At 43.3% G+C, this 24,931-nt stretch overlaps 1 protein-coding gene across 1 annotated transcript in view; it reads left to right on the top strand.

The window, feature by feature from the left end:
• Positions 1 to 13,722: 13,722 nt before the first annotated feature.
• LOC102754363 (cytochrome P450 4V2) overlaps positions 13,723 to 24,931 on the top strand; it is a gene marked incomplete at its 3' end in the record, with an annotated part of 26,623 nt that continues 15,414 nt past the window's right edge. The window contains exons 1-2 of the mRNA XM_015566738.1: positions 13,723 to 14,177; positions 24,595 to 24,707. Of these exons, the coding sequence (XP_015422224.1) occupies positions 13,964 to 14,177; positions 24,595 to 24,707 (327 nt within the window). The remainder of the gene's footprint in view (positions 14,178 to 24,594; positions 24,708 to 24,931) is intronic.

The raw sequence follows: 24,931 nt of genomic DNA on the forward strand, positions 1-24,931 counted from the left end.
TTTTGGATAATTGAAGTTTTATTCTTGGAAATTTGTATTATTTTATGCACTTACATTTAAACCTTGCCTTTAAAAAATGTAGTGACCCTACACTAGACATGAAATTAAATGTAAAGCAAAGTGTTGCTTTGTGTTCCCTTTTGGCTTAAAATCTTCATTTGTCCCCAGAAAAATTTATTTTTCATATTTTAATTGGAAACTCACTTAAACTGTGTCAGTTAAACTGAGTTGCAATGGAGAAAGTATGTCATGGTCTGCTGTATGAACACGAAAATGCTGACTTTTTTAAAAAAAATAAGAAGATGATTAAATATCTGTGTCCCTATTACCTATCATGTTCCTGCTTGAATGAAGTATCTTAAGAATCTTAATAAACTACATTTTAGACATGGGGGCTACATTTTATTCTAAGAATTGATGTGAGTTTGAATTATAGATAACTTTAAATTATCTATAAGATAATTTAAAGATAAATTAGTGGGTGACTGCTTTATAATAAGTAATAAAAGAAATGGCACCTTTGAGTTAATGTCCTCAGTGTCACTCAGACTTCCTAACAAAATGATCCCTGTGCAGTTATCACAGACTGATCTTGCGTTTCCCTGACTCTGAAAAATAAGTGGAAAACCAACATATTTTGCTTACTAGAAAGGAGAAAGTGAACTCTCTTAGGACTACCTGGGAGTCAGCAAAATCCCCAAGCATCCACTGGGTACCCCGGGATTTATCTAGAAATCTCTGCAGGTGATGGACTACTGAATTGATGGTCTGTTCATTGTCACAGACAACTGTGGAACATCAGTTTCTGGACAAACTACTGACCTGTCTCACAAATGAAGAGATTCTTGGGCTATATCTAAAAGATCAAAATATATTTCTAGCACCTCATGATGTGCATTTGTGTGTGTGTGCGTGTGTGTGTGTGTGTGTGTGTGTTACAAGCCATTAGCAACATTATGAATGAGTGATGTTCACAATATCATGTTCTCAACTGCCCTGCTCAGCCCTTGTAGACTGCTACCTATGGCTTCTTTTATGGGCTCAATCCATCTCATATTTGATCTTCCTCTTTTTTGCTGCCTTTGATTTTATTGTCTTTTCAAAATAACTCTGCCTTCTCGTGATGTGCCTGAAGTAAGATAGCTTCAGTTTTGTCTTTTTTTTTTTTACCTCCAGTGATGTTTCAGGCTTAACGTGCCTTTGGACCCAATTGTCTGTCTTTCTGGCAGTCCAGGGTATCTGTAGAGCCTTCCTCCAACACCATACTTCAAATAAGACAATCATGTGTAAACACTATGACAATTTTTCTTTTGAAAAAAATAAAATATTAGTGTCAGGTTTCTATATAGAAATGTGATTTTTGGCACAGCGTTTATTCTCATGAAACATAAGTGACTAAGATCAGGAAAGGTAGGACTCAGTAAATGTAAAGTACAATAAAAAGAAATTGCTGGTGTCTTGATTGATGCCCTCAATCTAAAAGGCATCACTCTTGTATATTTGAAATACACTGAGTGGCCAGGTTATTATGACCACCTGACTTTTGTAGGAAAATTAGCTATAATTTCGTGCTGAAGTTGCTAGAGGGCCAGACCACTATAAATAGGGAAGCAGTTTGTTTACCACGACAGTAGAAATGATTTTTTTCTGAAGATATATGTAAACAGCGCAATTTAACAGGCTTTGAACATGGAATATATATAATATTATTATGACCAGATTATTATGACCACCCCATCAGTACTTCTTTGGGCCACCTTTTGCTGTCAATACTGTGGCGATTCCTCTTGGCACTGACTCCACGAGATGTTGAAAGGTGATGCGAGGAATCTGACACCATGCCTGATGAATAGCACTGTCCAGTTCTGTGAGATTTGATGGTTGTGGAACCAGCTGCCTGATGGCTCTTTTAACTTCATCCCACAAATGCTCAATTGGATTGAGATCTGGTGATTGTGGGGGCCACCTAAGCAAGGTAAAATCTCCCTCATGTTCTTGAAACCACTCCTGCACAATATGAGCACCATGGCATGGCGGATTGTCTTGTTGGAAGAAGCCATCTCCATTGGGATACGCCATCAACATGATAGGATGAACCTGGTCAGCAATGATACTTAGGTATGTTGTGCTATTCGGATGCTGTTCCACATGAATTAAAGGACCCAAATCATGCCAGGAAAACATGCCCCGAACCATAACACTGCCCCCACCAGCTTGCAGGGTTGTACTCATGCATGTGGGGTGCATGCTTTCGTGCTGTTTCCGCCAAATTCTCACTCTGCCATTTGCATGATGCAACTGGAAACGTGATTCATCGGACCACATGACTTTTTTCCAATGCTCGACTGTCCAATCCTTGCGTTCCTGTGCAAAATGGAATCTTGGTAACTGCAGACAGCAAAGGTGTTCGAACAGGCCTTCGGCATCCATATCCCATACGGTGCAGTGTATGGCTAATTTGCCTACAAACATCAGGTGGTCATAATAATCTGGCCACTCAGGGGATGCTTAAACAGAGTGCTACAGTGCAGTAATATGCATTAATTATTTACTTAAGCATCAACTCCCTGAAAATCTAATTTTCTAACCAAACTGATGTAATCTAATTTTGAAGAATAGTTAGAAAACAAAGGAGATTTAGTGGGAAAGTGATAATTTCTAAACATTTTAAAAAGTACAAAAAGGAGAATAAATTATTTTGTGTGGATGGAGTAGATAAATCTAGGATAGAAGGATAGAAGTTGCAAGGAGGTGTATTTCAGTGTATAGGGAGACGTTTTCTTAAATATTAAAATAAGATAGAACTTCTTGAGCAGAAATGGGCTTCTCAGAAACAGTATGTTTTTGCAGTCAAAGTATCCTGACAGAGAAGACCAAACTCTATGCCACGAGTGCTCAACTGCTTTCCAACCTACTTTTTAAAAAAATTCTCACCCAAGGATATTTATTGATTTTAGAGATTGAGGGAGAGGGATAAAGAGAGAGAAAAACATAGAAGTGAGAGAGAAACATCAGTCATTTGCCACCTGTATGTGCCCTGACCGGAGATCAAAACCACAACCCAGGTATGTGTCCTCACTGGCATTTGAACCAGCAACCTTTTGGTATACAGGAGGATTCTCACCAATGATGAGAGAGAATCATTGATTGGCAGAATATTAGGCTTATTTGACAGTGAAATGAAGATGTCAACATTTCTTTGTTGGACAATACATTATTGAATTGCATAATTTTCACCATGTTCAACAGCTAATGAGCCATATGAAATGCCTGAAGATCTATAAGAAATCGGATGTGTGTGGTGTGTGGTGTGTGATGTGTGGTGTGTGGTGTGTGGTGTGTGGTGTGTGGTGTGTGGTGTGTGGTGTGTGGTGTGACTACAGAATGTTAAAGGCACATCTGTCATAACCTTCTCTCATTTTCTTTTTCTGCCCACTGTGACATAGGGAGATTCAGGTGGCCCTTTGGTTAGTAAACACAACCAGTTGGGGCATAACCAGTTGGGGTGAAGGCTGTGGCCGCAGGAACAACCAGGTGTCTACACCAAAATTGCTGAGTACATGGACTGGATTTTAGAAAAAACACAGGGAAGTAAGTGATGGACAGTCTCTGATGAAGTCACCGGCGTGAGGAAGCTCCTCAGAGGTGGGGAGGAGCCCAGTCTGAAGTGTAAGTTTTGCAACGTGGGTTTCATTCAAACACTGAGCGTTGGGGCTTTGATCTGCAGAACCGTGAGAGCGGTATCTACCTCGCGTCCCTGCCACGGGGATAAAAAGAGACAGGGCATACAAGGGGGCTAAAGGTCACAGAGGCATGCTTCTAGAATTTGCTAATCCCGCTAATAATGGAGATAACACTGAATATCTCCATGATTGTTTGGTGTGAAATAAAGTAGGGAAAAAGTGTGATTACAGAGTGGTTTTTTTTTCCTGATTGTGAAACAGAACCAAATAAAACAGTTCAGATTCTAGCACAATGCCTGGTGCCGTTAACCTCTCTTCTTGTCTGGAACTCAGTATCTCTCAGAGATAACAATTCTCTGTGCATCACCCATGGGGTCATTAACCCTACCACTGCTTGCCTTACTGGGGGTGAAGCACCAGTAAGCTTGGGGATTTTTGGACACGTGCAAGGGATAGAAACCTGTGTAACATTCATTTTTCTAAGAAAGAAGTGAGATATTTGAACTTGGGAGAATGGCGATGCATCTCTTTGTTTTGACCTCTTGTTTTTGTGACCCTGGCGTGGACACAGGCTCCAGAACCGTGCTGGAGCGACCTGTGGGGCTGCAGGTGTCTGGTTGCAGCTCCTGCCCTGGGCTCATTGCACAGCTTTTGTGGAGGGTAAGGAATCTGCTTCACTGCAGTTTCAGTGGACATGATTCAGGATTCATTATAGCAATTTGGAAGTATTATTAGGTATAAAAATTCTCATAGAGCTCATGGTAGTAGCACATAGCCCTGGAATGGATAACGTAAATCTATGTAACGTGTCCAGCCAGTGTGGTTCAGTGGTTGAGTGTCCACCTATGAACCAGGAGGTCACAGTTTGATTCCAGGTCAGAGCACATGCCCAGGTTGGAGACTCGATCCCCAGTGTGGGGCATGCAAGAGGCAGCTGATCAATGATTCTCTCTCATCATTAATGTTTCTATTTCTTTCGCTCTGAAATATATATATATAATTTTTTTGAAATCTGTGTTACACAAATTTCTAAGTTGCCCGTGATAACCACACTGATATCATGCCGGGAACCAATTCCAGCGTGTCATAATTTCAAGAGTTTCACCAAAAGGTTGATGAAACTTGGGGACTCAACAGGGTTGAGTCACACATGTAGTCACCTGTTGGGAATGGCTAAAGGCATTTCCCCAAACCTGAATAGGAAACTGATTGTGGCTGCCAGACAGTTAAAGGGCATCTTAATCTACATGTTATTGCCTCCTACTGGCCAAACACCTGAACAGCCATAGGCTATTCTCGCATTCTGACAATGCACTCTGTACCCTTTGAAACCTTACCCTTTAAGGTGTATTATCTCCACCTTGCCTTAGGACAATTGTGTTAATAAAAGCAAGGGCCCTAGGCAAGGAAGAACTCTTCAGTTCCTTTAGCTGAAGGTCCTCTGACCCTCAATGCCTTTTAAAATTAGATCTCATCTCCAGACTCTTTATTAGTCTCTGGATTCCTATGTCATCTACGCGCAGAACCTTTTTCCAGATTCCTGAACCCTTCTTGATGTTGGGACATGAACCCCAGCAATACCAGGTGTGCTACATTATGCTGATGTATGTTTACACAGAAGTGACCATTTCTAAAATATTGTGTGGGTTAAGTAGAAAAATAGAAAAGTTGCTAAGAGAGATGGAGTTTTTCTTCCATACTAAGAGACTCTCAGTGGTAGGAAAGGCTAAAGATGGAGGGGTGGGTGCTGAAAAACAACCATGAGGTCTGGGTTCTTCGCAAACCACACAATAGGACACTGAAGAGTTAAAGTTCCTCTGGAGGGAAAAATCTCCAGATTTCATCAAATCTGGCTGGGTTCCAGGAAATGATTACAAATAAACACAACCTCATCTTTTACTTGGGCATTTAATAAAGATATTGGTCTTGGTTCCATGTGGATGCTGCTTTATGTTGAAACAGAAGAAAATGGTTGCCAATAAAAGTCTTTTATCTGCAGCCCTTTGGTATTGATAATCCTATGGGGCCTTTGAACAGTGCTGGCAGGGTCACCGCTGGGCTTTTGTAGGTCAGGGCAGGACCTTGTTTGGGCAGAATTGAGAGGAGAGTTTTGAAATGTGACCTCCCCTGAGGTACGAAGGATGGGTTTTGTTATGCCCAGATTTCAGGATCTCCAAGAAACCACACCAGGGAGCCAGTCATGTCCAATGCAAAAGCATAAGAGTCTTTATTTCAAACCCGGGTTTGGCTCCCCTACCCTCTTTACCGACTCAAGAAGAGGGGTTTAATAAGGGGGTTGGAGTAAGGGGAGGAGAGATGACTGTGGGCCCTGTCGATTAGCCAGGCGCAAGTCGGTGTCTTGTTACACAGGATGTGATCATATCTATGGCGTGCACGTCCCTTGATTGTCCTTTGTTAGTTTAAAAAAGTCCTAGGTGTGGCTAGCAGAGGCTTGGGCTTCTGGGAAGAAGCCTTGCCGAGCACATGGCTGCCCAAAAATGGAGGATTCGGGGCAAGATGGAGGGCGTAGCCCTCGCCCTTTCATTTGGGCAGAATTGAGAGGAGAGTTTTGAAATGTGACCTCCCCTGGGGTATAACGTTGCCAGTGGAAACCAGGGGTCCTGGACCAATCTCTTTATTACTTACAACATCTTCATGTACAGGGGTGAACAGAGGAGCCCTTCCCACAGTCAAAGCCTTTGGGACTGAGAAGTGGGTAAAAGGCTAAGAAGGCGAGAGACTGCCATGGCTTCCACTCTCACGAGGGAGACTGAGTAGAGAGAAGGAATAGGCCACGGGCAGTGCCACCCTGTAGTGAGGAGGCAACAGAACATGGACTTGGGTAATGGACTTCACAGGTACACATCTGATAGGAAGACAACCAAGGAATCCAAGGTCTGTCTCCTTTTTCACCAAGGTGTGAGAAACCTCTGGTTGGAACTTAAAGCTCCTATTTCAATTACTAGAGGCCTGGTGCATGAAATTCATGCCATCCACCCACCCCACCACCACCACCACCACCACCAACCCTCAGTTCCCCATTTACCATTGGGCAATTGGAGCCTGCAGGTCGGGAGCGGGAAGGAGGGACCAAGAGGTTGGCCAGCAGGCCTGATTCAGCAATTGGGGCCTATGGGCTGAGGGCAGCTCCTGCATTGAGTTTCTGCCCCCTGGTGGTCAGTGCACATCATAGCAACCAGTCCTTCTGCCATTCAGTCGATTTGTATATTACTCTTTTATTATATAGGATTGTTGATCTCTATCTCCTCACTATAACTATGAACAACTTTGAAGGACATGCCCCTTTCAAACTGCGTGTCAATGGGCACTGAGTACATGTCTAATGAATGAATACATATTTATTTTAAAACAGAGGCTCCAAGAAATAAAAGTATTAGCTCGAGAGCATGGCAAGTTCAGAACCTGGACCAAGGTTGGCATTCCTATCCCAGGTGATGGCCCATGCCATGTATCCTCAGACTGTGAGAAGGACAAAAGATGGCAGGGCATTTGTCACCACCATTAGTCATTTTCCTTATCGACTAAGGCAGTGGTTCTCAACCAGAGACAGTGTTGGCCCCCAACCCCACCCAGGGGACATTTGACTAGAGCCATTTTTGGTTGGCTCACCTGGGTGATGGGGTGCTACCAGCATCTAGTGCAGCCGTGGGCAAACTAAGGCCCGCGGGCTGGGTCTGGCCCGTTTGAAATGAATAAAACTATTGAAAAAAAAGACCGTACCCTTTTATGTAATGATGTTTACTTTGAATTTATATTAGTTCACACAAACACTCCATCCATGCTTTTGTTCCAGCCCTCCGGTCCAGTTTAAGAAACCATTATGGCCCTCGAGTAAAAAAATTTGACTGATCTAGTGGGTAAAGGCCTGTTGTTGTTAAGCATCCCAGCAGGCACAAACAGGGCCTCACAACAAAGAATTATCTGGCTCAAATACCAGCAATGCCATGGTTGAGAAACCCTGCTCTAAGGTCAGTATTAAAACCTTATAAGGAAAAGGGGGCAGTTCAGGGACAGCAAGAAAGGAGTTGTAGGACATGGGAGGCTGTGCCCTTGTTCAAAGTAAGACTTGATGAGAGAGAAGGAGCTCTCTCTGTGCTGGGACAGAGGGGTCTCTGGCAGCAGAATCCCTATGTGGTGTCCTCCGCCCCAGACAGAGGACTTTGGGTCACCAGGGACCATAACTTCTGACTTTCGCTTGGGTCTCTGTAGACTAAATTCTGGATTCTTCCTGAGATTTTGTCTAGCAATTTGCCATTTTCATTGGGCTTCAACAACATTTTATTTCACTGGTGGGGTGGAACATTTATCTTTATATGGCAGTAGTCAACATGAGGATTCTAAACTGCAATGGTATTGGTTGAAAAAAGTTTTTAGAATACTTACTGTCAGTTTGAGAGGAAGGTCTATTTAATCTCAGAGAATTTCTATGCAATTAAGACTCATCCACTTTATTTGAACAGAAAAAAATATTTTTGGAATCTTGATATTATTTCAATGGGTTTAGAGGTTTCACTAACTAGCTAAACCAAATAAAGCTTTGACTAGCAGGCGTACCAAATGTGAGTTTGCCCAGCTGTTAGGGCACATGTCCAATGACAATAATGTTGATTTAAGTCTTTTCCTTTCCCATTTTGGCTTCACTTTAGTAGTGGTTGTTACAACACCTGTGTTCTGGTAGCAAAACTGTTGTGAAAAGCTTGGATCATCTTGCTACGAAGGCATTTGGCCAACAGGAACTGGGTATTGCTCTCCTCAGAAACCACTCAGATAATGACAACATTATCATAATCAAGAAAAAAAATGAGATCTCAAACGGGAAAACTTATGTTATTTCTCTCCTCATCTTCAGAATATTTTTTTAAAAATATAACTCCATTTATAAAAACCTAAGGTCTTCTTTTGATTTTCTATGGGAGAAAGCTGCCCCCCAGTTCTTCCTCTGATGCCAGATAATTTAGTTCCTCCATGTATGTCCCTGCTTCCCCAGCGCTGGAGCTCAGAGGGAGTGAGTCTGAGTAAGTAGGTGTATGGGGCCCTTTAAGAGGAACTGCCTGGGATTCTGGCTGCCTCCACATCACTCAGCCACACTCTCCACTGGTTTTTATGGCCAAAAGTTATGGAGGCTTCTCTTCCTGGCACTGGAGCCCTGGGCTGAGGCATCTGGTGTGGTGTTGGGACCCCTTGCTCCTCAAGGCAGGAACTCCATGGCAATATATCACTCCCCATTAAGAAAATGCCACACATGGGTGTTGGACCAGCCCATTCTAGGCCTCAGCCCTCCTACCCATCTCAATGTGTCTTCCTCTTTAATTCTCTAGTTGTAGGGCTTTCCTTCAGCCAGTTTTCAGATGGTTCTGAATTATGGTTATTCTGTGGTTTAGTTGTAATTTTGATGTGGTTCTGAGAGAATGTGAGTGTCATGTTTATCTACATCACTATCTTGGCCCCTCCTCTGTGATATACTTTTTTATTGCTTGTCATGCAGCAGCTAGACATGGCATTCCCTAGATCTCCATTTGTGTCTCAGTGATCCCAGATCCAAAGAAAGCTATGAAAGTCCCATATTTTGTTGTGTTTTTTAAAATTTTTATTTAATTTAAATTTTTAATTTTTGCAAGTGGGATATAAAAGAGTTTGGCTCCTCAGAACTAACTGTATCTGCAAAGACCTCTGAGGAGGTAACATTATAAAAAGGGAAAGTGAATCCAGAAGAGGAGGGTACCTCATAACAGCTGATGTTCCATTCACAGACTTCCCCTGTTTTCTTTTTACTCTGGGAAACTCAAATTAGCCTTGAATTAATGCTTAAGAGTGGCAACTTGAAAGTGTGGTTAAATAAAGCTTGGACTAGCAGGCATACCAAATGTGAGTTTGCCCAGCTGCTAGGGCACATGGGAAATTTCAAGAAGACGAATACTTTTATTAAGAATTTCATCAAACAAGGTTTTTTCAGGTATAGTTTCAAAAATGATTATTTATGATTTCTATCAAGCAATTATTCCTTGAAGTGCCTTTTTCTACCACAGGGGTTTTAAAAATTGTAGTAGAAAATGATTGATTTTTAAAAGGCATCTGATGTAACATTTTAGAAGATTTTACTTAATATCCATAACCAACTTGAGAGGAGATACAAAATGAAAGAACTGTAATAGTTAATACTTAATAATGAGTATTTTACAAATTAAAATATTTAAGAGCAACACTAAAAATCATAAGTCTTAATTTATCTCACTAACAGTTTTTCACAGTTCAGTGCTTCATGGGGTTAAGTACCTTCATATAGGTGATCAAGACAACCTAGTCATCTATTTGCAACGGAATTAAAAAAATAGAAAACCTAAGTAGAAAAATCATCTACTTTGATAGCTACAGAGAGAGTCTCCAAAGATGGAAATAGCTTGGAAGAGAAGATAAAAATGAAAAAATTAGGGTGGGGAAAGGGGTCAGGCGATGACAATAAGAATATATGGTGAAGCCCTAGCTGGTTTGGCTCACTGGATAGAGCGTCGAGCTGGAGACTGAAGGGTTCCAGGTTTGATTCCGGTCAAGGACATGTACCTTGGTTGCAGGCACATCCCCAGTAGGAGGTGTGCAGGAGGCAGCTGATCGATGCTTCTCTCTCATTGATGTTTCTAACTCTCTATCCCTCTCCCTTCCTCTCTGTAAAAAATCAATAAAGTATATATATTTTTTTAAAAAAAATATATGATGAAGAATGAGCTAGGGGTGGAGGTGAGGAGGGGGAGAGAGGAGGGCAGTCCTGGGTTCTTCAGAACTATGAAGTGTTGAGCACTGCACATAGCCTGCTGAGGGGTGTTCTGGGCTCTGGGGAAGATCAAGGTCAGCATTATGATAGGAACCCTGTGAACATTGTTAAAGTAAGTACACCTCTCTCTCTCTATTTCATGTAACACCCCCCCCCCCATGTCAGGAAACTAATTAGAAATTCATATTTTGTGTTCTAAAACATGAACATCTTTCTTTTTGTAGGATGATTTTATTATACCAAATGGTATATTTAATTTTATTTGCCTCAGTTTCTGCTGGTAAGCAGAGCTTTATCTTAAGTATGAACTGGAAATAGCTTGTCTCCTGAATTTGATTACAAAACAAGAGGGCATAAGCCCAGGGACAGAAATCACGCCACAGTGCCATACATGTGGGAAAATCTCACACCATCCACTCCAGGGAAGGGAGAAATTAAAATTATTTTATTTATTTTCCTCTTAAGGTTCCAGGGGTTTTCAAAGTAGAAAGGAAAGTGAGATGACAGAGTTTATAGTCATGGGAAATTATGTCTATCTGATAGAAATATTCATTTGTATACCTATATTTATATGTACTAGTAAATTCACATCACATATTTAAATTATATTTAAGAGGATAATTAAAAAAATAACCATATGTCTGGATTTGCCTCATTGATTAGTCAGTTTTCCATAAAACAGTCAGTTTCATGCAAGACATACATACACACACATACATGCAATTTTGGACTGAAAAATATTATGCAAATATTTATACAATCTGACTTTATACATTTCAATAATTTACTGCTGTTAATTCTCCACTTCACATAATGTCCACTACATTTGTTTACAAATTACTTAATCAATATTCAGAAGGATATAACAATACAAGTAAATTTGGCCCTTATGTTTATTCATTACTAGTATTTAAGATGAAAACTGGAGCATTTATTTTTATTTAAGTGTTCTCCATTATTTTTGTAAATTATTATTTTTTTTTCTTTTGTTGGTGTTAATTCTCACCTGAGGATATTTTTTCATTGATTTTTAGGAAGAGTGGAAGAGAGAGGGAAAGACACAGAGAGAAACATCAATGTAAGAGAAACACATGGATTGGTGGCCTCCTGCATGAGCCCTCATCAGGGACCAGGCCAGGTAGGAGCTTGCAAGTAAGGTACATGCCCTTGATCAGAATTGAACCAGGGACCCTTTGGTCTGCAGGCCAACGCTCTAGCGGCTAGAGTCTAGCTAGCCGCTGAGCGAAACCAGCTAGGGCACACATTTATGTTTAAAGTAACGTATATTGTAGTTAATTGCTATTACTGTTGCTAGCATTTTATGCAGAATAAACATTTTTTGGCATATATGTAAAATAGCAGTCTAGATAAAAAGATTTAAAATAAAATACATTTTATTACAGTTAATGATTTAATTTTTCTTTGTGAAAAGATTCTTCTCAGGTTATTATATTTCTTCGTTGTAAAATAATATTGTTATTTCATTGATAAACAAATCAGCGATAACTAAATGGACATACATTGAACAATGGACCCAACATTGCATTCTTTACATATGCATATGGAACACTTACAAAATCTAACCACATACAAGGCTCCAAGGCAAGTCTCAACAAATTTTAAAGAATTAAAATTATGCAGAATATGGTATCAGGTCACAGTGGAATTGAACTAAAAAATAAAAGAGAACTAGAAAATCCCCAAATGTTTAAAAATTAAGTAATACCTTTTTAAATAAATCCAGAACTAAAATATCATTGCTGACATGTACACATAAGAAACTGTTGGACATTGAAATTGGGACTCAAAAAACTGTTGGCCCATAAAGAAACTTATTGCAAACTGATTTCTTTAGTGCCTGGCAGCAATTTAAAGGGACATGATAGAACTCAGTCCCTTCCATTGAATTTAAAGATCTTAAAACATACATTCTTGTTAAATTTAAATAATCAAAAAGGGTGAGATGCCAGAAGCCAATTTTAGCAGGTCATAATTGCAAGAGTTTCATCAAAAGGTTGATGGAACTTGGGGACTCAACAAGGGCTGAGTCACATATGTCGTCACCTGATGGGAATGACTAAAGGCATTTCCCCAAACCTGAAAAGGGATGACTGATTGCTGCCAGACAGCTCAGGGCATCTTAATCTACATGTTATTGACTCCTACTAGCCAAACACCTGAACAGCCATAGGCTAACTCTTCCATTCTGACAGTGGACTGTGTATACTAAACCCTGACCCTTTGAAGTATATATCTCTACCTAGCCTCAGGACAATTTGTGTTACTAAAACGCATGGGGTCCTCAGATGAGGAGAACTTAGTTCCTTTTAGCTAAGCTTCTCTGACCCCCAAATGCCTTTCAAAACTATATTTCGTCACTGGACTCTGAGTTATGCACAGCCCCTTTTCCAGATTGCTGAACCCTTCTTAATGCGGGAACAAGAACCCCAGCAAGTAGGGGTCCAGGGCATTTCTCAGTATAGGTCATCTTCCTTGGCACCTTCCCGATCACTATGGACCTGCTCCTAAACAGGGACACTCCTAGGCCAGCGCCTCTGTAGGAAGGATCACCTGTAGAAAAGAGAACCAGAGTCAGGATTGAAGTTCCACTACCTGAAGAAGGAAAATTCCTAGTCAGTGAACACAGCCATGGGCAGAATTGGGGCATCCTTCTCCCCATCATTCCCTTTCCCTTCCTTCCTTCCATGGTTTGTCTTTTGAGAGTTACTTCACAATTACTGTTCCTTTTTCCAACCCCTGCTCTGCCAGCATCTCTTATCTCTCCCACTTCCAGAGACCTTGCCCTTCATCCTCTCCACCCGCCCCCATGTTCTCTTGGTTCCGAGGATAATTTGGAAGCCATTGGGATCACAAGAACATGATTCAGCTCTCCCATGACCTGATGACGAACTTTACCTGCTCCCTCAGGTTGCAGTCCCAGGTCAAAGTAGGGATCTGCCCTGAATGTCCCTGATGCACAGCCAGGAGGCACCCCACCTCCCGCGCGCAGCCAGTCCCAGGAGAGCAGAAGACACTGCTGGTCTCGCAAGGGAGCATCATGAGGCCAGGCGCCCAGCCAGGGAAAAACTCACCCCAAACCGAACCTCCAACCCGGCGCCCTTTATTTCCTTTCTAAAACGTACCGCTCACTCAGTAACGGAAGTCAGCCCACCGCAGCCCCAGGGCGCCTCTCCATCCTGAGTCGCCCTAAATTGCACCCATTCTCCTCCCCACGCCACTCAAGGGCCTGCGTGTGTGCACGGGAAGGCCCGCTTCTGGGCGCCTGGGCTGCTGCCTACGGGCTGCGGGAGGAGGGAGAGGCGATTGGGCCGGGCGCCACCTCTTCCCCCGCCCGCCCGGCCCGCTGCGCCCGCCCCCGGGGACTCCTCCCCGGGCCCGCACTTGAAAGGCAGGAGCTGGACCCCGCCCTGGCCCTAAGCACTGGCCCCCAATATTCAGGGTCTCAGTCCCCGCGGAGCCGTCCCCTGGCGCGATGGTGGCCGTCTGGCTGGTGCCCGTCGGGCAGAAGCTGCTGCTCTGGGGCGCGCTCAGCGCCGTCTCCCTGGCGGGCGCCACCCTCATCCTGAGCTTCCTGCAGATGATGGCGAGCTATGCGCATAACTGGCTGCAAATGAGGCCCATCCCCACCATTCCGGGCGCCTACCCCTTCCTGGGACACGTGCTGCTCCTGGAGCGAGGAGGAAAAGGTAAGGGACTGCGCGCCCGGGCCAGCTGCATCCCCGCCAGTGGCTGTTGGACCCCTTGCAGGGAACCGCCCGCTTCCCCGCCTGGAGCAGCAGGACTGGAGCTGCAGGCTGCTGGGTGAGGGGCGACTCTATCACCCCTTGGATAATGGGTTCCCCAGTTCTCTCCAGTTTTCATTACACATAAGTGCAGTGTTTCTAAACTCCCGTCCTGCCTTTTCTCTTCTCATTTTCCCAACTCCTGGCTGCTGCCTTCTGAAAACACCGCCTGTAGCCCTAGCTGGCTTGGCTCAGTGGAGAGAGCTATGTATGGCCTGTGGACTGAAGGGTATTGGTTTAATTCAGGTCCAGGGCATATGCGTGGGTTACCAGCTCCATCCCCAGTGCGGAGAGTGCAAGAGGTAGCTGATTAAAGATTCTCTCTCATCATTGATGTTTCTATCTCTCTCTCTCCCTCTCCCTTCCTCTCTGAAATCAATACAAATATATTTAATAAGAAAAACAACAACAAAAACACTGCCCGGTTTTTCTTCTGTCTTTACTGTTAAAGTCCTAAAGCCAGACACAACTTATAACTTTCTCTCTCTCTCTCTCTCTCTCTCTCTCTCTCTCTCTCTCTCTCCCTCCCCCCCCTCTCTCTCCCCTTGTAAGCAATTAGTCTTTTTTATATAATCTGGGACAAGTAATGCACTTGAGACCAGAGCTTCTCCCTGCAGAAATCACAAGACTTGACCACAACTTTCATTCCTCCTTGGCCCTTCTAAGGAGGTTACATTACAAATATGAATTATGATGTTATTCACCAAGGCCTGCCACAAAAGTCATACAGGAAGTTTCAAAACTCTTATTTGTTAGAGTAAATTTTTTAAAAAAATTGAAATCATCTTTTGAAGAGACAGCTTCATGTTATGTTATGATAGGGGTAGAGCGGTCACTTTAAAATTAGAAAGCTTTTAAAAGTACTTAGTGTTTGCATACCCCATGAGGGAGGGTGAGTTAGATCTTAGCACTTGATCTTCCTGTCTGGATAAGTTGAGATGCCCAGAACTGAAAAGATTTGCCCCAAATGACATATTTTAAAATGAGCCCAGAGCTAGAATCCAATCACCCCTCAGTTTAACTGAAGTTTTATAGACTGAACATCAATTTCAAAGCTTAAAGGGTTATTTCTTTTCCACTTTCCTTTCTCCAAATAAAAATAATGCTGTCATTTCAACTTCACAGGAACACATGAGGCCTCATGGGAGAGTGTTACCAAAATACAGAAAATGTTTCTGGCAGAAGAAATCCCAGTAAACTTTTAACCAACCAAATATCAATGCGACTAATGTTGCAAGTGATGCAGCAAATTTTGATATATGAAAACTACATTTGTAAACATCATCATGGGGAACACTAAAGGCAGAGCTAATCTTCCCTTCTACTCAAAGGCTTTATAATATTAAAGAATAATGGTGTAGAAATATAGGCCCCTCCTCCCCAACAGGAAACGGTATACTTTAGAAATCTCATCATAGTCTTTAGGGGGGAATTTTTCTAAGAATTGAAATCTCTAGTGAATAAGATCCATTTCAAAACAAACTGTGCGTTATTGGATTATTTTAAGCAATTCTCCTTATAGTTACTTCTGGAGAAGAGAGCATGGTAACTCATGGGGACTTTTTAATGCATCAACAACTACTGGATCTAAGCATGAGAAGAACCTTTGCTCCTTTTCTGCTTATAATCAAATTGCTTGACTTTGACAAGTTGTTTAAAACTCTTTAACTTAGAGTGCGTTACCCTTTACTTGTAAACGTCACCATATTACAGTTACTTTGAGGATTACATTTAATGCGTGCATTTTCTAGACCATTGTCCAGAACTTGGTTTGAGTCCATTTTTTTCATTGTCAATCATGCACTTATTTGAGGCCCTCCTTTGTGCCCAGCATTGAACTCGTTTTTTCAGTCCTTTTTGTCAACGCCTGTCTTCCCCAGCTGCTCCCTGCCATTGGGCCCACCTGAGGCCTTCAAACCACGGATTTTGATTTCCCTGTCTCGGATTTTGATTTCCCTGTCTCCTCTGTCAGACCAGACCAAAGCAATGTTTATGGCCATGCTACATATATTTCACACTGTTGATCTGACCTAGCTGTTTTAACAGCAATTTAGCCAATGGTTTGACTGAAAGGCATTTTGAATGGGTGTGATGTAATGGTGAAGATGGCACATCGTGTGTCTGGGTGCCTCGGGGACTAAGCCAGGCCTATATCTACCAGCGCTGTGATATTGTGCAACTACTTAGCTGTGCACAACTTCCTCAATTGTTCACTAACTTCTGTGATAGTGCTTCTCATCTGACTGTGGTGAGGCATAAAAGACATAAGCATGGAAAACCTTTAGCTCTGGTCTGATGTTAACTTACCTTCTACAGCAAATAAACATGACAGAATGAATGTCAGCCATTTTAGAAGATTCATTATTAGGTTTTGAGGGGCCCAGATGTGCAAACGCTTTAAACAGTTACTACTGTTTATTCAGTATCACAGGCAATGGACATCCCTGCGCTTTAGCCTCCCTTCCGCTGCACTTTGAGCAGCTTGCCCTGAAGCCCAGGGGTGGGGGAAGCTGAGGGATGGGAGAAGGAGCAGGAATAGTTGTGTATGTGAACATTTCTTGGAATGAAAAAGAGCTGGAAAGTTTAATAGTTGTTTTGTAATGCCATGTCAATCTGTCCGTGGGGCCCAAATTCCCTTGTTAAACAACCCGTCAAAATCTCAGGTGCCGTCTGTATTAGTAGCCTCAGTGCTGTGGGCATTAGTCCTGCTGCTGTCAGGGGGGCATTCCCTCTGCCTAGAAGAAGCCTGGGTACCACATGCCTCCCAGCTAGTCTGCTCTCCTTATCCCTCCCTCCCTGGATTTTGCCAGCAATCTCAGGAGCGTGCCTCATTTCCTAACCTAATTAGAAAGCCAGTCCTCCCGTGACCTCATGTTGTTTGGCTTGGGCCCTGTCTCACCATTGCCAGGTCTTTTCTTGAGGGCTGGACCCTGTACCCCAATCCTTTAGTCACTGTGTTCCCCCACCCCACCCAACCCCCACTCCAGGTTGCACTCACCAATTTAGTGTTACCTGACCTGACCCAGAGTTTTGTCATTGTTTGACCTTTCTGAATGCTGGGCTGCATTCCCCAGATGGGGCCTCCGGGATTTCAATATAGAAAATGTTAACTCCCAAACTTCCCTCCCTACTTCAATGTTGTTGGGATTACTGTTCACCATTTCCATATACTCACTATAAGGACCAGCCATAAAACAGGACCAGGGCCCGTAACCTTGGCTGCATCGAATCCCCGTCTTTTTCCCACCCCCAGAAGCTTCCTGTGGCCTCGGAATACCAAGTTCTTCACAGATCCCACACACCTCAGTGTTATTGTCCTAAAATATAACTCTGTGGTTCTAGTACTCATCAGGAACTTTCAGATACTGCCTAGAGACCATAAAAGATAATCCAACTTCTTTAGCCTTCCAGCACCCCAAGCTCATCTATCAATGTTTTTTCCTGTGCTTTGGCTAAATCTATAGGCAATTTTCAGACCTCCCTGCCTCTGCTCCACTATTTCTGCTGCTTGGTTTACCCTAACTTCCTTTTTCTTCCTATAAAAAGCCAACTCATTCTGTTATGCTCAAATGCCATCTCTGTCTTAGAATTTCTCCTGTCCTTTCAATGAAAATCGATAACTCCTCATACTTAACCTTCTAATTTAACACCCATTTCATTTGATCTGATACAGCGACCATCTCCTCTGACTAATACATTCCTTGAGAGTAGGGATCTGGTCCTTAGGTGGGACATGTTCCTTGCCTGAAGAATGCATGTGTGAGCATGTTGTGTTTTCAAGAAGAAGTAAGGTACTTCCATCATATTCATTCTTCTATCTGGACATGTCAAAGGAAACTGATTTGATTGATTACCAACTTTCTCTATCTATTCCCTACATTTTCCTCAGTGCTTCTCAGTAATTCTTTTTAGCTTAATGATTCTTTCTTATATTCACTACTGGAGGGGGTGTCCCTCAGCCCAGCTTTTACCCTCTCCCATCTGGGACCCCAAAGGGGATGTCCAACTGCCGGTTTAGGCCTGATCCCACAGGGAAGTGGACATCCCTCTCATAATCCATGATCGCTGGCTCTCAACCGTTTACCTGCCTGTCTACCTGATTGCCCCTAACCGCTTCTGCCTGCCTGATTGCCCCTCACCTGCCTGCCTGCCTGATTGCCCCTAACCGCTTCTGCCTGCCAGCCTGATTCCCCGTAACCACTCCCCTGCCAGCCTGATCAATGCCTTAATACTCCCCTGCTGGCCCAATCTCCCCCAATGTGCCTCTCCTGCCAGCCTGGTTCCCCCCAACTGCCTTCCCCTGCCAGCCCAATCGCCCCCAACTGTCTTCCTTCCCCTGCAGGCCTGGTCACTACCCACTGCCTTCCCCTGCCTGCCTGGTCACCCCCAACTGCCCTCTTCTGCCAGCCTGGTCACCCCTAACTGCCCTCCCCTGTAGGCCTGGTCCCCCCAACTGTCCTCCCCTGCTGGCCCGATCTCTTCCAACTGCCCTCCCCTGCTGTCTTGGTCACCCCAACTGCCCTCTCCTGCCAGCCTAATTGCCCCTAACTGCCCTTCCCTGCAGGCCTGTTCCCCCTCAACTGCCCTCCCCTACTGGCCTGGTCATGCCTAACTTCCCTCCCCTGCAGGGCTGGTCACCCCTACCTGCTCTCCCCTGCCGGCCAGGTCACCACCAACTGTCCTTCCCTGCAGGCCTAGTCATCCCCAACTGCCCTCCCCTGCCAGCCTGGTCACCCCCAACTGCCCTCTCCTGTAGGCCTGATTGCCCCTAACTACCCTCCCCTGAAGGCCTGGTTGCCCCATCTGCCCTCCCCTGCTGGCCTGATTGCCCACAACTGCCCTTCCCTGCCGGCCATCTTGTGGTGGCCATCTTGTGACCACATGGGGGCGGCCATCTTGTGAGGGTGTAATTGTCAATGTGTATATTACCTCTTTATTATATAGGATGACATTGCTTCCATTTCTGTCATATTCCCAAATCAAATTTTTTCATATATCCAAGGAAATGTAGACATAGCCTATTATTTATATACTAGAGCAGGGGTGGGCAAACTTTTTGACTCGAGGGCCACAGTGGGTTCTTAAACTGGACCGGAGGGCCGGAACAAAAGCATGGATGGAGTATTTGTGTGAACTAATATAAATTCAAAGTAAACATCATTACATAAAAGGGTATGGTCTTTTTTTTTTTTAGTTTTATTCATTTCAAACGGGCAAATTTGTGTACTTGGCGGGGGGGCATCCCTCAGCCTGGCCTGTGCCCTCTCGCAGTCCGAGACCCCTCAGGTGATGTCCACCTGCCGTCTTAGGCCCAATCCCCTAAGCCAATAGTTGGAAATCCCTCTTACAATCCGAGACCCCTCACTCCTTTCTGCCTGCCTGCTCACTGCTCCTTACCACTCGGTTCACTGCTCCTTAGTGCTGCCACGGAGGCAGCAGAGGTTTCTGCCACCACCACTTCACTTGCCAGCCGTGAGCCCTATCTTTCTGTGTAGTTGTCCGTGGGCCTACTGCTCTCTTCCTTCTTATTTAGGGTGAGCGGCATGTGAGGGCAGAGTGTGCTGTCATAGAATGCAGAGGGCTGCCTGAAACTGAGGGGAGTGGTCGGGCCCACAGGGTGAGAGGTGGACACAGAGGATGCTATCTCACCCAATTGTGGGGCGGGCTGGCCGGCCTTCATCTGCCTGACCTCACCCAGGGAGGGACCAAGCATGGTGTCTGCCTCTCCATTCTCCATCCTTCCATCTGTGACACCTGTCACCCTTGCCAGGCTTCCCCCAAAGTGGGTTCAGCTCAATCCCTGAATGTAAAAGTGCACGGAGGGGCAGGGGCTCCACTCCAGTGCCCCCTGATTCCCAACAACAGGACCTGGTCGACAAGACCTGATCTTAGGATGGTGGCCACAGCTGCAGAACATAGATCTGTTTCAAGTAAAGTTGGGAATGCAGGCTTTCATATGAGCCCCTATTAGAAAAGGTGGCAGTTTATTCACATTGTGGCAAAGACACCTTCAAGAGTAACATAAGTGGGTAAAGTCAGGGCCAAACTGGGCCATTTCTTCATCCAGTCTTTCTGAGGCACATGGACAGAACCAATTCTCAGCTCTTTGCAGGACACTTCCTGGCATGAGTGTGATGGTCAATTTGCATATCACTTCTTTATTATATAGGGTGACATTACTTCCACATTTTTGTCACATTCCCAAACCAAATTTTTTCATATATCCAAGGAAATGTAGACAAAGCCTATTATTTATATACTAGAGGCCTGGTGCATGAAATTCATGCACTGGGGGGTGGGGAGAGGAGGTCCCTCAGCCTGGCCTGCACCCTCTTGCAGTCTGGGTCTCTATTTTTAAGCCTAAAGGACAAGTTGTCTGTCTCCATTCTTATTCTTTGGGATTTTTTCATCTTCGGATAAAAGGATACATACATTGGGGCAATCCTCTTGAGATACAACAGTCCAGTTACACCCATGTGATGGCCCTCAGAGGGAGGGAGCCAACAGATGGGGAGCAGGGAATTCTGAAAACCAAAGCAAAGGTTCAGAACATGGAAGAAGTCCTTGGTGTTCTTCTGAGAAACTTGGATTCCTTCCTCTGCGGTCACACAACTGTCATACGCCAGGCAGTCACCCAGAAATATCTTGGCATTGGCCAACTTATGGAATTCTCCCTTCTCTCCATTCTCCTCAGCCGGACTCCAGACATTGACTGTGGCATTCTCTTGGTCATTGTTTTGTTTTGTGTGTTTTTTTCCCCCCAAATGTTACAAAGTTTATATGAACATAACATACGAAGATGCAGCCTTCTTTGTAGGAACAGGGAAGGAAGGGGTGGTTAACTAAGGCACATGGAGCTGCATCAAGCACCAGCTGTGTGGAGGGTCAAGGGGGAGAGGAGGTTGGTACTGGGCCAAGGCCCTAGAGCTGTTGCTGGGGAAGTAGGGATCCCCTCTGAGTGGCCACGTTCTGAGGCTGAACTAATTGGTCAAGCTGAGGCAGAGGTGGGTGGCCATATCTGCCATCTTTGGTGCTGTTTACCCTTTCCCACCCCAGCTCTGTTGTAAAACCCCAGAGCCCTCCCAGCCAGAGCAGAGGCCCTGGAAGGGGGTGAGAGGAAGTGAGAAGGGCAAGTTTGAAAGCCGATATGCCTGAAGGATGGCCGGAAACAGTGGTGAGAGGTAGCAGGGAAAGGGCTCTCATACATACCCTCCTGTGGGGGCCACAGGTGAAAGAGGCCAAGGGAGTAGGGTACAGATGGGGCACCATGACCCCAGCCTCTTAGGCATCCCTGTCTGTCCTCTGCAGTATACATGGAGGAAAGGGGTTGCCTCTGAGGAGGGGCCAGGCCAGGCCAGGTGACCATCTTGAGTTCTGGCTGAGGTGATGGTCCTCAACCTGAGATGCCTTCTAACTGGTGATGGACCCAGACCTGATTCCAACTGCCGCTGGGGCCCAGGTCTGATTTCTGCAGCCATCTCTTCTGGGACCCAGGAATGACTCCTATAGCCAGGACCCAAGTGTTCGGTCAACCATCGAGTCGTGATGGTCCTAGGCTATTATTAGTATATACTAGAGGCCCAGTAATGAAATTCATGCATGGAAGGGTCCCTAGCAGCTGGCAGTCACCTGCCTCAACCTTCCTTCATTCTGTCCTGTCCCCTGGTGGTCAGCACATGTCATAGCAAGCGATGGAACTCCCAGTTGATCAAACTCCCAAAGGGACACTTTGCATATTAGGCATTTATAAAGTATATTGATATCGTGTGTATGTGTTTCTCTTCTACCAACAAAATATTTTTAAATCTTCCTCCAGCTTACTTTTTATTCTTCAGCTTCAGAATAATAAAATTCCCCTTCTTTATAAATGTTTATTTATTCAAATAATATTAAAACTAAAAGAAAGTTGTAAAAATAATATAGAGTTCACATATGCCATATACCAGCAAGCCCCCTCTGATGGTGTTATTTCACAGAATTAGTATCATTATAAAAACAAGAAAATTATTATTTGTCCAGTGTTCTTAAAAATGCTACAGCCCTAATTTCAATTTTACAACATTTCCTAATGTTTTGTTTTGTTTTTTTCTGTTCCATGACTCAATTCAAAATCTCACCTGGCATATAGGAGTTGTGCTTCCTTGTGTTATGTTCTTCAATATCAATCTTTTCTAATCTGTGATCGTTTATCAGTCTTTCCATACACATCAAGACCTTGACACATTTTCTGAAACAGGTATTTGGTAGAATCACTTCTCAGTTTGGATTTGTCTGTTGTTTTTTCTGTTTCATTGAGGTTATGCATTTTTGGCAAGAACACCATAGGTGATGTTGAAAGCTTTCCCTCTAAGATCAGGAAGACAAGATGCTCACTCTCACCAGTTTATTCAACATAGTATTATAGGTCCCAGTCAGAACATTTAGGCAAGAAAAAGAATGCAGATGACATGATTATTCATATAGGAAACCCTAGATACTCCACCCCCCAAAATGTTAGAATTAATAAATAAATTTAGTATAGTTGCAGGATATAGAATCAATATACAAAAATCACTTGCGTTTCTTTATGCTATCAATGGACTACCATTTACAATTGCATCAAAAGGAATAAAACACCTAGGGATAAATTTAACCAAGGAGGTGAAAGTCCTGTGCACTGAAAACTATAAGGTATTGACTGGAGAAGTGATACAAACTAATCCTATCATTACTTATTCTGTTGCATAAATTGTCCCTGTAGTATTAGGAACTTTTCAGGTTGGCTGCTAGGTGTTTCAACATGGCCTCCTCATTTTTTTGAGCACTTCCTTATATTCCGGTACTATAATATATCCCACTCTTCTTGTATTTTTCTCTGCCTTGGCCCTAAAATCAATAACTTCTACAAGGAGAATTGGTTTATTTTATTGTAGGACAGTATTTAGAAATACTAAGATCTGGTGCCTGTACTAGGCATGGGAGCCAATCTGGGAAGTTATATTACCAGAAATCTTGTTTAGTATATCAGAGAAGACTTTGCAGCAAAATCACATTTAAAATGACACTTGAAGAATAAGTCAGTCTTATTAGACAAAAAGCAGTAGGAAAAAGAGTTTCCTACAAAGAGGTTCTATAGAGGCCCTGACATATTTGAGAAGTTGAAGGATTAGTAAAACAAGAGTTTTTTTTAATTTTTTTTTCTTGAGGTAACATTGGTTAATAACATTATCTAAATTTCAGGTGTACAATAGTATAATTTGATGTCTGTATACTCTTTTGGGTGCTCACAACCAAAAGTCTAGTTTCCATCTATTATCATTTGTTTAACCCCATTTACCTACTTTGCCCTCTCTCCACTCTCTTTCTCCTCTGTAACCACTATTTTGTTGTCTATATCTTTGAATTTGCTTTTTTATATTGTTATATTTGTTCATTTATTACTTTTTGTTTTATATTTTAAATTAAATCAGACAGTTTTTGTCCGTGTCTGTCTGACTTATTTCACTTAGCATAGTACCCTTAATATCCATTCAAATCACAAATGACAATATTTTATCTTTTAATATATATATATTCTTTATTAATTTCGGAGTGGAAGGGACTGGGAGAGAGAGAGAAGCATCAGTGATGAGAGGGGATCATCTATTGGCTGCCTTCAGCATGCACCACACTGGGGTTGGGCCTGCAACCTGGGCATATGTCCTGATCAGGCCAACGCTCAAACACTGAGCCATGCCAGCTGGGCCAATATTGTCACATCTTCTTTATCCATTCATCCATTGATGGACACCTAAGGTTGCTTCCATATCCTGGCTATTGTGAGTAATGCTGCAATTAACATTGGGGTGCATATATCTTTTTGAATTAGTGTTTTCATGTTCTTCAGATAAATACCCAGAAGAGGAATGACTGGATCATATCGTAGCTCTAATCTCAGTTTGCTGAGGAACTTCAATGCTGTTTTAGAGAGGGTGAAAGGGAAGCATCTATCTACCAGGGCTGGAGGGTTGGGACAGGTATCCCTTTCTATAGAAGAGTAGCCTGTGCAGGTCAGGAGAAACTGAACAACCTCGGTGTTCTTGGGGAAGGCATGTCATAAGGTCACCACAAACATCCACAGTGCTTGGCATTTCTCAGTTAACCAGGTTGTTAATATATATCATTCATAATTAAATTAGCCTCATAATTCATTGATTAAATATTTAGTAACGACAACTGTGTGGTTTACCTTTAAAATATGAAAGATCTGGGAGATATTAAGTGAGTTGCCCAAAGTAAAAAAGAGTAAAAAAGCCAAATGACATAGTAAAAAATGTAATTAAAATTAAATATTTTCTCCTAGAGTTTTTCCAGCAGCTGATTCATTACAGTAAAGAATACAGACATTTGCCAATGCTAAAACTCTGGCTTGGCACAATACCAGTAATAGCCATGGATAAGGCCGAAACTATAGAGGTGAGTAGATGGTGACTATGATCAATGTTTCACTGTATATTTGATGGTGTGAGAATCTCATCAGAATAAACAGCAAATATATGTCCTTTTATTCAATTGAATTCAATACAATGAGGATTCCATTAAATATCTAAGGCTGTGAAGGTGCCCTTTAATGCTTTCCAGATAGAGTCTGAGTTCTGGGAAGAGTAGCAGCTGCTACATGTCTATACACATTTGGTATC

Source organism: Myotis davidii, unplaced genomic scaffold (assembly GCF_000327345.1).
Source record: "Myotis davidii unplaced genomic scaffold, ASM32734v1 scaffold1210, whole genome shotgun sequence".
NCBI classification, from domain to species: Eukaryota; Metazoa; Chordata; class Mammalia; order Chiroptera; family Vespertilionidae; genus Myotis; species Myotis davidii.